The sequence below is a fragment of the Triplophysa dalaica genome, chromosome 7 (genome assembly GCF_015846415.1).
Source record: "Triplophysa dalaica isolate WHDGS20190420 chromosome 7, ASM1584641v1, whole genome shotgun sequence".
NCBI classification, from domain to species: Eukaryota; Metazoa; Chordata; class Actinopteri; order Cypriniformes; family Nemacheilidae; genus Triplophysa; species Triplophysa dalaica.
In genome coordinates this window covers 4,413,508-4,429,712 of record NC_079548.1, presented here as the reverse complement: position 1 = coordinate 4,429,712, position 16,205 = coordinate 4,413,508, and the positions used below count along the sequence as shown (strand labels likewise).

Genomic DNA, 16,205 nt, shown 5'->3' with positions numbered 1-16,205 from the left:
CGCTGGAAGAGAACTAGAACACGGACTCTGACTCTATTTTTGAACAATGTAAAGAGATATTATTCATTTAAAACCCACAAAGATCTTATTTAGTGCGTCATTTAAACGGAAAGTTTAGTATTGTACAGACAAACGTGTATTTCCGGGGCGGGTAAGTTGAATAATTTCAAGACACGAGTCTTAAGTTAGTATATGTCACACACACAAGTTTTGACTGTTGACACACAGTCTTTTATCTTTTGTGTCTTTTTCAAAGTGTTTAATTCATGTTTGCAAATGCATTTTCAAAACTTACATGGTGATATATAAATATAGTGATTAGCATACAGCATGCACTAATGTATGGATATATTACACGAACTGCAATGGACGTACAGCATACAACATAATCATGCATATAAACAGTATACAACATAATGTGTATATGACACAGAATATGTGTATGTTACAAACTGACTGTTCTTGTGTTGTTTCTCTGACCTGTAGCTCAGATGTAGCCTAGATGATGTCTTTGCTTTACGCTGTTGATGAATGCATCAAAATGTGCAAAGCTGAAGAATTAAGACTCGCAGAAACCATCAGACAGTGCAAAGACGTTTTACGCTCAATGTAAGATCATCTAACCGTCAAGAACTAGCCATAGAGTCCTGTAAGCTTTCTCAAATAATCACAAATGATTCCATATTTGTGCAGGAGGATGTGTGTGACCGACGTCAGTGAACTGGAACCCGCAGGTACCAAAGATGGTGAGACAACATCCTTCTCTCCATCTGTTCATGTGCTCAGTGGGATAGTTCTCACAATAAAACAAATTCTGACATCATTTATACACCTCGAGTTGTTCTAAATCTGTAAAGATCTCCTGATCAACACAGAGAACGATATTTAGAAGAACACTTATAACCTAACAGATCTTGCCCCCCATTGACTCCCGTTGTAGCAAAAACTACTTTATCATTTTTTTGTTCTGTTGAACACGAGAAGACATTTTGAAGAATGTAGGACAGCAAACAGTTCTGGGGGACTTTTGACTACCGGTGTATTTTTGTCCTACTTTAGGAGTTAATGGGGGGCAAAATATGTCTGGTTGTAGCGTTCTTCCAAATATCTTTCTCTGTGTTCATCAGAACAATGAAATGTATACAGATTTGGAACACCTCGAAGGTGAATAAATGATGACAGGATTTTCATTTACGGGTGAAGCATCCCTTTTACACACCAGATATTAACAACGCTTTGTGCTCATACCTCATTTTTCCACTCTTTGAATCAGATATCATGCCTGAAGAAAAACAAGAAATCGAACTGCTGAATCAAGTTTTGAAGAAAGCCCTGAAAATTCGCAGCTCGTCTGAGGCTCATAAGGAACTTTCATCTGACGGTGACATTAGCACCTTTCCCAAGAAGAGCAGAAACAAACCGGCTGTTAATGACGATGTTAAAGAACTTAATCACCGCATGCGATCGGCTGGAAGCAGCGTTACCCGTGGGGGAATGTGGACGCGGCCTGTTCTGGTCCGGAAAGGATCGTCTGCTCATCCGTTTGTCAAGGGAAAGCAGTCCGTTCAGAAGAACGCTCCGGTGAAGATCTCCACAACATCCCAGTCAAAGATCTGTGATTTTAAAACCACAAACGCTGAAGGGCCATCGGGAGATCAATCCACGTCAAACTCCTGTAAGCCTCGGTGTGAAGATGTGCCTGTGTCTGACAAACATCAAAAATCAAATGAACAATGGTGGGCAGATGGTGAAATATTCATCCTGATATGTACAAAGGTTTTTAAGCTTTTTTGAATTCTTACAACAGAGTTTTTTGTATTTCTGGATAGGATACAGTCTCCTTTGTTACCACTTTGGAGATCACAGAGGACAAAACAGAGCAGGTCAGTCTGATGTTGATTATCTTCAGCACACTTCCACACCAGTTTTGTAATATACAGTATGCATACTGTGAACAATATCAAAACTGTAGAACACCCCACAATGCATTGCTCAAATAGACCAAAAGCAACATCCACCACAATCTTAACATCTACTTTGTGTTTCTTTTTGTTCCAAACTGTAAAATTATACACCGTTGTGCTTTACACCCCAGATTGTGGAACAAAATACTAACCCATCAATCCAAGCCGGTACCAGAGAGAGCTCATTTCACAGAGAGACTTCGATCAACTGTATCCTTTTCACTTCCATCCTTACGTGCAATGTCCTTTTAAATATAAATGAAATTGTGCACAGTAATTCTCTTTGACCTGCTTCCGTGTCAGTTTCCATCAGAATGGCCTTCTGGATGTCCCGCCGATGCCAGAACAAAGCTGGAGGTGCTGACGCAGCGCTCTTTGGACTTGACGCACAGCTTTCATAGCGAGTTACAGAACCAGCAGGCTGACCAGAGCCGCCCGGCACGATCAGAGCCAGGTATCTGGGGCATAGGAAGGGACGGCTGGAGAAACACAGAAGTGTGTGGGAGGAAGCAGGGGGATTGAGCAACGGAACAATAAGCGTTATGCTGTTATGCCTTTATTTGTCTGAGTCACAGGACATTTTTAATAGTTCATCGGAGGCAGATAGAGATCAAGATGCTTGCGTTCTGAAACAAAAGCGGAGATGTGCTTAATTCAGTTGTGGGGGCTTATTTTTAATCAAGTGCCTCTAACAGAGGGTGTGCATGTCACAGGGGCGAACGCCGAGAGATGGTACGAGTCTTCGCTGATGCTGGAAGGTCTGGAGAGGATGACTGAAGAACTTCTCACATGCACAGATCGTCAGAAGAAAGGTGTTCATAAAGTATTTATTTTAGGTTCAGCGTTTATTTACATATGTTGATATTAAAGGTACAGTAGCCTGTTTATTTCTAAGAATCAGCGAGGGTGGAGAATGCTTATTCAGACTGAGATCGTGTTGACCTTCAGGGAAAAAGGTTAAATACATCCTCAAACTGTCTCAAAAATGATCTGAATGGCCAAAAGAACCGGGGCTAGTTGTCACACTTTTTCCTACAGCGCATATTTCTCAACTTGTATGTTTTTCTGCATGTACACTTACCTTACATCATCGACACAGACATTTTTTAACATTATAGCCCAGTATAAACAATAGTTCATAGAAGTCTAGCTATTTAGCTTAAAGGGTTCATATGACACGGCTAAAATGAGAATTATGGTTTGTTTTCGACGTAATGCAATGTGTATACTCGATTTAAGGTTCACAAACGCTATTTAGTTGAAATATTGATGTCACTGAGATTGCAGCCCTTGTTACAACTAGCCCTGTCGACCGCATTTGCAATAATATTTTTTTTTATTCAGCGTACTACAACCAGTTTCTTTTACTAAGAATAATGCTCTTCTTTTATCCAACGCCACATTCTCCAATCCAACCCAAAATGTTCTATTAGATTTTCCAACGTTGTTAGCGTTTACATTCTTCTCATGTGGACTAAAGGGTTTCTTTACATGATCCCATAATATCCCAGCAACTCCATTTACAAGAGTTCATTTGTTTACATTTTCCAGTAAATCCAGAAGTTGACTGTTTCATGCTCAATTGAGTTGTGCTAATGAAAATCTTGTGTCGTTCAGACTGGGACAAGTGGAGCAAGCATCACTCTGAAACTCTGTGTCCCGTCCGGAGGAGAGGGGAATGGGATGAACCAGAGGGTCCCAGCCTGCCGCCCGTCCTGTTCTACGCCAAAGAGACTGAACTGAGAGAACTGGAAACCAGAAGACTTCGAATGGAACAACTACAGCAGGCTGTCAAACTTCATCAGGTGCGTAATAAACCTCTGTGGTTGACGTGAGCTTGGTTCTTTATAGCTTTGATTGGTGTGAATCTCTAAATTCAGCCATATCTTCTGGGGGTTTTTTTCAGGCGATGTCTGATAGTCTCTCATCATACTGGACTTCTATGGATTCGGGAACGGAGCGGCCCAGCGCTGTGGTTCTGCGCGGCCTGTACTCGCTGCTGGCAGAGGGAGGGCTGCAGTTCCCGTCGCTGGTTTTGGACTCTGAGTCAGAATAGGCAAAAATGACATTATTAGGGTAATTTGATCACATTTCATGGAACGCAGCAGGGAAAATGTCACTGATGCGGAGACGCTCGTTTTGAGATGGATAGCTTTCTGGACCGCATTTGTTGGTATTTCCGTGTCGAGTGTGTGCTGTGTGAATCTGGGGCTCAAATGCTGACTTGACTGTGATATGAAAGAGTGCAGCTGGCCTTCAGAAAGGAGAATAAAGCCTCCAGCTGATTTCTCTCAAGTACCATGAGTCAGGATTTCATTTCATCTGTATACATTGTTTTTTTTGGGGGTCACGGCTGAGTTCTTCCTGTCTGAATTGAAACAACTTAACAAGTCAAATCACAGGTGTCTCTTGAATACTGCTAGAGTTATCCAGTGTCGTCGTGAAGTGTTGTGCTTGTGCCAGGGTGAAGTGTACTTTATGCTGTCCTGAATGTTTTAAAGCGGGCGTAACACACGGGGTTTCTGCCAATCTCATATTAATCTTGAGTACCCATAGAGTAGTATTGCATACGTCATATCTTCAAAGAGTATTAAGTTTGATCACATTTATAAAAGATAGATACAGCTTTACGATTGTTTCCGAAAATATACGGTGAGTGCGGGGGGAGGGGTAGGCTGAACCAAAGCACGTTCGCACCCATTGTCAACAAAACACACCCATCTCTCTCTCCTGCACAAAAGTGAAAGTGACGTCTGCGCATGCTCCTTCTCCTGCTCTCTATGCTGCCACGTGGGCGTGCCGGTGCTTTTCCGGGAGAATTGTCCAATAAGGGACTAAGAAAAATTGTTACAAAACAGTTTTATATGTTCGAAAAAAACTTTCCGAAACCTGTACGATCGATGGGGGAGTGTATTGAGCACAGAAATACTACGCAATACACCCAACTCGTTTTTTGACAAGTTGACAAAGTTAAGCATGAGAAGACGGCAGGTTTAACATTATAAAGAAGTCAGGATGCATGAAACACCGTTGCACGGCCGCTTTAACGATAGAAGGGTTATTTATTCATAATCGAAAATTGACCATTTACTTGATAAACTCCCAAAGACATACTCTAACTTTAACAATCAACTGCGACAAGACATTCAGTAAGTCTTTTCACATCTCACTCCGATTCCCTAATTCAATACTGTACGACTGCAATTTACGTGTGCACTCCTGACAAAAAAATGTGTAGTGACAACCAAAAGTGCATACAGCACTAAACTGAGCAAGTAACTCATTTCAAATTTTTATTTTTTTTTGGAACTCAAAAAGCAGAAACAGCATCAGTCACACCTTCATTGGATCTTTCTTTCATGCAATCCATGCAAATGTTGACTGAGGTTGATCTGCCTAATATCTAATATGGTTTTCAGTAAAAATAAAGTCACATGGCTTTGGAATGACATTTTTTCAGAAAATTTAATTTGGGTGCACTTTTAAGCAATATTGATATATTCTCAATTGTTTCCATTGGATTATGTATAAGATAATCACAAGCACAGGTGGGTGATAAATATCATCTTTCACAACTTGATTTTGTTGTTTTGCGACTCTGTAACTGTCATTTGTCCAGTCTTTATGTTGTGAACATTTACATTCCCTATTAGCAAACATTATTGATGTGGCTATAATATATGCAGGTATTTATGAATCTAAATTATGTACACTTGATATCTACACTGTAAAGCCTTTTTTCTATTCTTTTACAATTTGTGTTGAACCTACATGTGTTGTTGTATTGCAATCATTCAGTATAAAGGCCTTTGACTAAATTCTAGCACTGTACTTTGTAATTTAAGGAAAAAAATACTTAAAGAAAAGTGTTATGGACACAGAAGCATGTGATAAATTTATATAACAAACACATGTAATCAAAAAGTAGTCAGATTACGTTACAAGAAATGGGAAATCTAAGGGATTAAGTTACTGACTGCAAATTTTGCCATGTAGTTTGTACTCAGTAACAGATAACAATTCCCAAGTAATCTACCCAGATCTGCCTACATTATAGAATGCACGTCAAATAATGTGAAGGTAGTTAAAGGAGCAATGAGGAGATTTTTGCGGAATCTAGTGGTGAGGTTGCAAATTGCAAACAATGGTGAACATTAGTTTAGTATGAATTAAAGGGATAGTTCATCCTAGAAAAAACAATTTGCTGTTTATGTACTCAACCCCAGGCCATCTGAGATGTTCATGAAATTTTTCACGTGAGCAGATCTTAAGATATCATTTATGTGACATGATGTGCGATCAGGACGTTTGGGGTGGAATCTTACCACTTAATTATGTCCACTTTAGTTTGTATTCTGAATGTAAAATGGTTTGTGTTGTTAATACTTGACTTTTTAAATCTCTGAGTCACCCGAAAAGAAGAACAAAGGCACTTTTTCGTATCGATTCCATTTCGTTTTTAGAGTCCCACATGCTTTTCACGCTTCTCGCTGCCTGAAGAGCGCAAAGCTGTCACGGTCGCCACGCCAACCTCCCAAGTCCGATCAATAGATCATTGACATGATAAATCGACGAGAGACCATTGTCTGAGGTATAAGGCACGCATGCTTAAGAATGCAACTACGGCATGATGTCGTAGACAGTCCTAAACCTGTTTCAGCCCCTTCGCTTCACAGTGTTTAACACAATTATTTATGTGGGATTCACACAGAGCGTGTGAACGTGAGAAATCGAGAACTCATCGTTTGGGCCTTGGTTCTGGAGAGCTCCGTGAGGCCTGCGGGGGGCCGGTAGCCCACAAACAGAAGGCACAAGCTGTTCCAGACCCGGAGACAGGTGGCGCTGGGTTCACACAGCGGGTCGTGGGTGGACATCCTCCCTCAGCCCCCGCCCACTCCACGCTGATGTCACCGACTTGCTCGGGAACGCGTTCAAGGGCCTGCTACTCGCATAACGGGAATAAACAAAATAGGGTAAAATAACAACAGATGAGGGCACAGTGACTGAATATGAGCCGGGAGATGACGTTAGTATGTTAAAGGCATAGTACACCCAGAAATAAGATCTTTAATAACTTACTCATTCCAAAGCTGTATGACTTACTTTCTTCTGGGGAAAACAAAAGAAGATATTTTGAAGAATGTTGGTAACCAAACCACATTGAATCCCATTGACTTCCATTGTGTGGACACAAACCACTGAGACATTTCTCAAAATATATTGTTTTGGGTTCCACAGAAGAAAGGTCAAATACAGCAAATGATGCACCAATTTTTGGGGTGTAAATAATCCTTTAAATTACTAGCATTACTTTTGCTTTAAAAATGTTATCTGATTCAGAGTGAAATGCTACTAAATGAGTAAAAATGTATTGGTAGATTAGTTTTTACTTGTAAAAAGACTGTAAATTGAAATAACAATCGTAACATGCTTTCAAACCCTGATTCATCTTCTCTTGACATTAAAACATTCAGCACACTTGACATTTGAACGTTTTCGACCTTATCTTGAAATCTATTTTGCTTTTGCATAAAACATGTGATTTTTTTCATCTGCTCTTTCATTCACACAAGTTTTCATTTAGCAGAGCCCCGGGGGGCATTACTGTACAAATAGTTAAAGTTAAGTCCTACTTGCGCTATTTTGGATCCAAAAAAACTCGCCCAATAATTCTAGTGTTCGGAGAATCTTTTCCCAGGAACGCCTGGTGCTTAATTTAGTAATAACATTCATCCACAGTCTCCTTGCAATATCATCAACCCTTCCAGGGACAGAAAAGTGGGTTTTGCAGCCTTAAATGGTTTATACGGTTTGCTGGTTGAGATCTGGGGTAACAGTGAAGACGGATGTGGAAATGCATTTAGGGAGATGAAGAGATTGAAAAAATGCATAAAGCAAGTATAGTGACAAGAAATAATACACAATGGCCCGGATACACAGACACGGTTTAGCTGAAGCCAGAACTATGTTTTAGTTGAATTAAGATTATTTTGTCGCTTTTATGACTATGCCTTAGAAGAATACATTACTGGTGAGCATCTTGAGATGAAATAAACGAAACTGAGATATTTTAAGATATTTCCGGGCAAGTTATATTCAGTTAAAACAGGTCACACATTCCTTTTAATCTGAGACTAGCCTTAAACCTTGTCTGTGAAACCAGGCCAATAAATAAAAGATGTAAAGAAAATTAAGAGCTTCATAAAAAAAAAATGTATATTTTTAAATATTAAACAATGACTTTCATCATGAGATTATAATCAAAAATAGGAGAAAAATCATACAGCATGTACTGTAAAAATCGTTTAATAACACAAAAAATAAGTTAATCTTACTGTTTGATTGAAATGACTCTCTCACGCTCTAATAAAACACATTTTACATTTAAAAATATACATTTACATATTTTTGTATACATTTACAAAAATATTATTTTTACATTTCATAAATATATTAATAAACATTAAAAGTCTGCACAAATAGATTAAGATAAAAACAAAAACAAAATATAAGTTTATACTTATCAATATAAACAGAAAAAGAGCAAAGTATTGATGAAAGTCTGCCTGTGGTATTTTCTTTGTGTTGTGTCAGTGTCAGTGTTTTGTTGTGTTGTGCTGGTTGTTCTTTTGTTGTGGCAAGACATGACATATCTTGCAGCTTGGATTGAGCTTATTGAGTTTTCTCCCAGTATGTATGAAACCTTGTCCTTTTGATGAAGCTGGTTAAAGTCTTTGTGGAAGTTTGTAAAGTGGGGGAAGAATGTTTCTCTGATGTGTATCTCTCCCTCTCTCTCTCTCTCTCTCTCTCTCTCTCTCTCTCTCTCTGTGCAGGCGTGGGGTTACAGCAGCATGTATTGAGTCATCATTAAAACCTTCGCTCATCATTTGATTTCACCCCCTCTCAGGGTCACGAGGAGGAGGATCAATCCATCGGGTACCGCTTCTCATCATTGTCACAGTCCAATTATATATCATATTTCTTTGCAAAGCCTAATTTAAAACCTCTCTTCATGTGCTTTCCCTGAGATCATACAGACATTAGGTACGTGTTGTAATGGACGAGACAAACTCAACACTAGGTTTGCGTGTTTCACTGAAGCTGCGATATTAAAATAAATTCTTCATTATTTACTTAATTAATACACATTTCTGACAGGATTATTCAAGAGTTGTGCAAAAATTCCAGTTTATTTTACCTTGGCTGCGAAAGCTATTGGATAATATCAGCAACAGCCGAAAAGCAATTTTTGTCCCAAAAATCCCACTTAAAATATTTCTTCCTTATACTGTTGTTTACTTCACCTTATCTCACATACAGACAGGCAGATAGCACTGGTTGTAACGTCATTAAATATGGAACAGAACTGTGTTGTGAATGTTATTTCATGTTTAATTCAGATCCAGTTTTTTTTTTGCAGTGAATGACATTAATTACATCTCATATTCTGTTCCTTAGAAACAAGACTAAACAAGGCAGACCACAGAAAGACAGATTACATGGATATTGCTTATTGACGTTATATATATATAATAAATCGTGCAGTATAGTGAATATAGTTGTGTTTATTAGGCCAATAATATGTATGTTAATCTATACATTTGGACGTGCAGTATTTTCTTTGTCTGGTCCGTACAAATTTTCTATTATCTTTATTTGAATCTACTTGAGTTGTTTAGGAAGTGCTTCTCACAAAATTAAGGTTTTACGATAAAAAAAATCTATTAAACTGTAACACTTACAATTTTTTAACAAATGCTCAATTAAACTATTTATTTTTTATCTTTAAACAATCATTGTTAATATTAGTTAATACAAAAACAGTTTTTCATGTTAGATCACTGTGCAGTAACACGGATCCAGGGGGGCCCACAGATTTTCCGGCATTTTATGAAATGTAGAAATAGATCATGAACTGTATCAGAAAAATAAGACCACCAACCAAAATAACTGATGTTACAGAATTGTATGACTGAACATGTTTTTGGTATAATTCAAATTCAGAGTTAAAGATTATAAATCTTTATGTGTGGAGGGGAGGAGCCAAGTGATGCACCCTACACAAAGGGGTCCTTACAACAAAAAGTTTGAGAACCCCTGCGTTAACAAATGTAGTCAAATCATTTTAAAAATGTTGCGTTAGTAAATGCTGAAATGAACATGATGATGATCATATTTTGATCATTGTCAGTTCATGTTTACCACTGCATCCACGAATTTAAACAAGTACAACCTTATTGTGAATTGTTATCAGTTACACCTCAAATTTACTAGTTTTAACTAGTTAAACCATGTTTTTTGTAGTAAAACTGTGACTTTGTAAATGGTAATCGATCCATCAAAACAATTTATTTGAGTACTTTAGTACAACCATCGTTGATTATTTTTTCTATTGACTCATATAGATTTTCGCCTCATTGTCCATCAGTATTTGCTCATTGTTAATGTGTGAAACGAATTCACCAGAGACCTCACAGACTGATGGATTGTGAGTGCGGGCACGTCGTTCAGTCTCTCGGTGTGATTTGCTTGTTCAAATTGATTTTACCCCTGATGCTCAGACCGTGAAAGGGAAAAGACGACAGGATTAATAATGGACATCCTCTCAGAGTGTGTGTGTTGCTGCGTGGGAGGACAAGCGTGTGTGGGTGCACGTCAGTGTGTGTGCGTGATGTTTCTGTTTTGCCGTAGTGCTGTGTTGAATGAATAAATGTTGTACCACATGCTCTGTTTGCATGGGACAATGGCTGGAGAATTTGCAACGGACTTGTTCATTAAACACATAAGTTATTCCCATCCAAAGAGAGCCCAATCCTCTCCGGGATGTTTCCACTTCCTTTAGCGAGCGAAATGAAAAGCGAGAGAGCCTGAGAATGAAGAATGAAGTCAAAGTGGGTGGATTTTCGTGAAAGTGCTAGCGAACGGTTAGCTCTACCCATCCTCCTTCCTGTTTGCTCTCCGCTAGCCCAGTCTCTTTCTACGGCATTTGACGTCAGATCGCAGCTGTGGCCAATCGCAAGCACCGGGCAGCCCCCTCTGCTGCTTGACTCCACCCCTCCTTCTGCTGACATATATAGCAGCGTTCCTTCTGTCTGCTCGAGTGTTGAGCGTGCTGCTCTGGAGGCAGAGCGCAGTTGCGCACGAGAACCCCAGAGAGGTTGTGAGTGAATCACCACCGCCAGAACTCATCCTGCGTTTCTTTCGTTTTCTCCTAGAATTCCTATTGAGCTCAGCGCTGATCCCTGAGAACCAGCAGCACTGCCCGGCTGTCGTCCCACTGCCCTGCTTTCAAGATGGGCTGCACCACTGGACGCTTCACGTGCCAACCGCAGACGATGGCAGCCCCTATCCCGGAGGGCCAAACGCAGGAGGGAGGACCCAAAGTCCCCGAGGTGCTGTCCTCTTTGGAGAAGCTCTCGCAAGCCACCGGTGGGATGGAGAAGTCCTGGTACCGCTGCATCTTTCCCTTCGGAATCATCTCTCTGGTGATCGGAGTGGCCGGGACCGGGGTGACGTACACGTACAACGATCTCCCTCAGACGAAAGTGGTGTCCATGATCCTGCTGATCGTGGGGCTGGTCCTGGTGATGATGGCCACCGCGTGCTGGACGGCCCATAAGAAGAAGCGCAGGAAAAAGAAAGAAGCCGGTTCCTTCAGCTCAGAACAGTGTCCCCTGTGAGCGAATGAGCCAAGGCGGCGGAAAGAGACGCTTAGGGTTCGCCGGCTGTTTTCTTTTTCTTTTTACCAGGATCTTCGCCCACTTGGGGAGAATCCCGCGGAAAATACTGGACGAGAGGGTTCACTGGAGTCACGCATGCAGTTTGCCGTTGCTCGGCAGGTGTCTGGTATCAAAACAAGCCCGGCGAGCGCACACACACGCAGGACATTTAACACTTCCAGGTCCCTTGCTGCGGAGCCAGTCCTGCCGTCAACACGGCAGTCGGTCTGGCGCATTCTTGCTGCCGCACCATGTGATGCCTCGGCCAAGAGAAGAAGCGGTCCAGAGGCGGCAACCGGACACCGTGGCGAAAGAGGAGTTCACCTTCGTCACCGTCGCACGTCATTCGCCCGTCCTGTGACACTGGAGCAATGTGTGAGCTTTTTTACGCAACGGGAGAGTGGAACTTGAACCCCTGTCTGCTAGCTAGAACCGGCAGCTGCGGATCAAGATATGAGGAGGGCACGGACACGGAGAGGTCGAGAATGCGTCCGTCTGCGTGCATGCGTGCGTGTGTGTGTGTGTGTGTAGATGCAGGAATATGAATTAGAGAGACAGGACACCTGCTCGCCCTCTTTCGCTGTCAGACCTTTGTCAATCGTAGCCTCTAATGATTTAGTGCAGGGGGCACCACCTGATATTAAAGACACAGAGATACGTTCTTGGGAACTTTACATGGTGAACAGTCTGTGGAAGAAGTTTTCCTTTGTGTGTCTGTGTGCGTGAGAGTCGAGCTGGCAAATCCAGGGACCTCATATACAGTAGTTGGGAGTTCTGAGAGTAAGACAGATAGGTCTTTTGTTCTAAACAGAAAATTAATTTCCTCTCAGACAGATGAGCGGGGTTTCTAGGGTACACAAGACCGCTTGTCGAGATTTTTTTCTCGTTCCAGTGCCTTCGCCAATTATAGGACTTTGCATGGTACGGTACTTTAGATCGGTTTTGCTCCTCTCTCTCTTTCTTCGTCTCATCCAGTGCCAGTTTAAAGCTCCAACTCAGCTATTTTACCAGAGAAAACTCCTCTTCTCTCTAAAACACACACATGAATATGTCATCGCTTTGACCCCGGTCACACTGGGAGGAGGTCGCATCCTCCCTCATACTGGGAATATCGCTCATTTACAGTGCCTTGCTTTGGGAAGTGTTTGTTATGGCTACGGTTGGCGTGTTTGAAAAAAATGACCCTCTGGACTCTCCCTGTTTCAGATTTGTGGGTGTTATATCCCCGTTTAATATTCATTCTTGCCTTCAAATAGCCTTCTTTGTTTTGTGAGAACACATGATAGTAATCACACAAAACAAGGGTTTATGTCGACGGGTTTTTCACTGAATGCTTATTGATCGAGATTTTGTGACCGTGGTAAAGAGGCTATTTAAAAATAGACAGCGAGGGAGATGGTGAGAAGGACTGCAGACTGAATGACAGAGATAACAACCCCAACTACTTGAAAAGAGCCTGTTTTCGAGGCTGTTAGCGTGGACGTGTCTGAACCATATGGGAATTTTTATTGGTAGATGTCGGTGGTTTATAGTATAAAATAATTTGAGTTTCTGTCTATGTTTTGTATCAAGTTTGTGTCTTAAAATCGTGAAGTGTTTAATTAGAAATCTATTATTGATGTAAAGCAAGAGTAGAAATGATCTTATAAAACGTCATTTCTGGTGCTTGATTCTGATTGGGCGAGCTGAGCTCTAAGTAAGGTATAATGTACAGGCAGCCGGTTGTTATCGCAGAAATAAGCCCCGACAGTGTGATGAGGTATCAGCCGGCTGCTTGTACAGTATCCCGCTTATTACACGGCTACTTGCCACATGAGTAAAAAACTGGACATGAAATGTGAATTTGAAAATATTTTTTTGCTATTTTTTTCCGAATGCAGACCTACCGCAAGAAAAAGGCGTTTACTTTCGGTTTTAAGGTAAGAAACGACTTTCAAATGTCACAAACAGGCATTTGGTTTAATCATTTGTAAATTTCATGTGTTATTAAAAGACAGATTTAGATTTAATTAGTCAAAAAAACCTATCAATAGGATTTTTGAGTGGTTGTTATCTGGGAATAACGAATCCGCAAATGTCACGACTGGCCAATCAGAATCAAGCATTCCAACCCCCATTTATAACTGCTGACAACATTACATAGCCTAAATATCACTTTGTTTTATGAAACCTTGCTACGCGTATGGCATAACCGTTTTATTAAAGCAATAAGCCCCACGAGGCAGTGGGTTACAGGTGCATTTTATAACAGCTAAGGGGGTTTCAAGCACGACGTGAAACCCCCTTAGCTGTAATGAAATGCACTGTAACCCACTGCTTCTTGGGGCTTATTGCTTTAATAAGGGATAGCTCACCCAAAAATTTAAACCATGTCATTTCGAATCGTTATGACCTTCTTTGTGTCCAGAACTCAAAAGAAGATATTTTGAAGAACGTTGGTTACCAATCTACATTGACCCTATGGACTTCTATTGTAGGAACCACTGAGGCATTTTACAAAATATCTTCTTTCATGGTCTGCGGAAGAAAGAAAGTCACACAGGTTTGGAATGACATGAGGGCAATAGATGATATGACTGTCATCTCTTTACTGAAAAAAGTCTGAGTTTGACCTCTCAAGAAATTCTGTGCTCATTATTTTCGGTGCGCTGAGAGTTTACATGCGTGCTGTTGAGACATGTAAATGTAAGGCTTATGTCGATCAGAATGGAAGCACGAGTGTTTCGAGCGCAGGAGCGTGCATGCCATGCGACACAATGAGTTCCCCTGCTTGGGGCACGTCCAGGTGGAACTGATTTATACCATTGACGTCTGACCACCTGCCTATGGATAAACACGGTGCCTTTCTGTTGACTGATAGTCGTGCTTAAATTGTACTCGGAGCTGCCCGTGCCTCCTTTAGCATCCTAATTGCTCCAAACTTCAATGTGCTTTCATGTCCCTTTACAAAAATAGAATGGCTTTTTCCACTGCGTGCTAGAAAACGCATGAGATCAGGACATTTGGCTTTTCTGAGGTTGTACTGGAGTTCAGCTGTAGATTTTAAACGCCGTTGACAACCGCAGGGAGAGGTTTCCTCACAATTCGGCCTACAGTTAAATCAGGGAAGAGGTTAGGTGGAAAAAAGATTCCAGGGGGACCGGATGGGATTTGTTAGGTATCTGATGCTATCAACCAGTAACGCAAGAGAGATGTTTGCATGGCACATCCCGATCGGACGTCCAGGAAATTGGTAACATGGTGCTGCTTTGAAAAATATTAAGAAAGAAAAAAAGGCAAAATCTTAAAAAGCATCTAAATACTTTAAAAGTTTGTTTTGAGGTTTAACAAGATCATTCAATGAGACAATATCACTACATGTTCAAAATTCATATTTCAACGTATTTAAATTCATGCGTGAATGGGTTCGCTTGCGAACAGCGGATCTGTGTTAGAGGATCATTCTTCTCCTGTGGGTTTCACATTTTTATGATCCTTTTTTACAAGAGCCAGACAGAGGAGATTTATAGAGGCAGAGCACATTTCCAGAGTTGTGCAATTTCATTCAAAACACGATACATACACAGTAATGCCTGGAATGCAACATAGCATTTATTGGAACCATATATGTACTTGGCTTTGTTTTATTGCTTTGCCGTCTTATGTATGTAAATCCACATCTGTCCATCCAACCAAAACACTGAACTATTCATGCAGTCGTTGTTTTTTACCGTTCAAAGTTGTGAATGTTTGCTGTACGTCATTTTTGTTTTTTTGATTGGGAGAAAGGAGTAAATCTACCTCTCTGGTTGCGAGAGTGTATTCGCATTCTCCGGAATGCTTTCTGTCTTAAGCTGGAGGCAAACGTATGCCAAACTCGTGTTTCTGTGTCAAACTCTGTGATGTAAATACTAGTTATTTATATTTTTACATTTATATACATATACATATTATGAAAAAAGACTTTGGAAAAGTTGTATTAAAGAACTGTTATGTGAAATTGTTTATCGTCGTGTTGCTTTTGTTCATCAAACAGTGTTATAATGAAAATGAACATTTTGTCATTGTTAACTCACCCTCATGTTATTCCAAAAATGTACGAGTTTCTTCTCCAGAACACAAAAGAAGACATTTTGAAGAACTTTGGGAAGCAAACGACATTGAACTCCGTTGACTTCCATTGAGACCATTTCTCAAAATATCTGCGTTTGTGTTTAGCAGAAAGATAAGTCATATGCGGGTTTTGAACCACACGAGGATGCAATAAATGATGATAACATCTTTACTTTAAACTTCATTTAAAGACCCTAAATTGCACTACATTTTAGCACAAAAAAAAAGAAATGATAAATAACTAGCAATAACTAGATTTTTTTTACAATGATATGGTGTGTCATGACAGTGTTGTTTTTATCATATTCCTTCTTTTTGTGCCGCATATAAACTGCAATAGCTATATTTATATAAAGTAGGCTGTATATATATAATGTGTAAATCTCAGATTCAGAGTAAATCTTTTCTAACAGTGGATGTAACAATGAAA

At 40.4% G+C, this 16,205-nt stretch overlaps 2 protein-coding genes across 2 annotated transcripts; both read left to right on the top strand.

The window, feature by feature from the left end:
• The first annotated feature begins 3 nt into the window (after positions 1-3).
• Positions 4-5,758, top strand: LOC130426961 (uncharacterized). Its single transcript, XM_056753987.1, has 10 exons — positions 4-151; positions 487-609; positions 694-746; positions 1,274-1,736; positions 1,830-1,883; positions 2,096-2,174; positions 2,268-2,418; positions 2,678-2,776; positions 3,582-3,769; positions 3,871-5,758. Exons 2-10 carry the CDS (start codon positions 503-505, stop codon positions 4,018-4,020), a joined length of 1,344 nt encoding a protein of 447 aa, XP_056609965.1. The 5' UTR covers positions 4-151; positions 487-502; the 3' UTR covers positions 4,021-5,758.
• A 5,017-nt stretch (positions 5,759-10,775) lies between these two features.
• Positions 10,776-13,916, top strand: LOC130425534 (transmembrane protein 100). Its single transcript, XM_056751750.1, has one exon. The coding sequence runs from the start codon at positions 11,258-11,260 to the stop codon at positions 11,642-11,644; it is 387 nt and encodes a 128-aa protein (XP_056607728.1). The 5' UTR covers positions 10,776-11,257; the 3' UTR covers positions 11,645-13,916.
• Positions 13,917-16,205: the final 2,289 nt, after the last annotated feature.

Excerpts from the sequence above, each read along its gene's own strand:
- LOC130426961 (XM_056753987.1), top strand. The coding sequence starts at position 503 with ATGATGTCTTTGCTTTACGCTGTTGATGAATGCATCAAAATGTGCAAA. Across the intron at positions 2,175-2,267 it reads CAGAGAGACTTCGATCAACT|TTTCCATCAGAATGGCCTTC; the intron begins GTATCCTTTTCA and ends CTTCCGTGTCAG. Across the intron at positions 2,777-3,581 it reads CACAGATCGTCAGAAGAAAG|ACTGGGACAAGTGGAGCAAG; the intron begins GTGTTCATAAAG and ends TGTGTCGTTCAG.
- LOC130425534 (XM_056751750.1), top strand. The coding sequence starts at position 11,258 with ATGGGCTGCACCACTGGACGCTTCACGTGCCAACCGCAGACGATGGCA.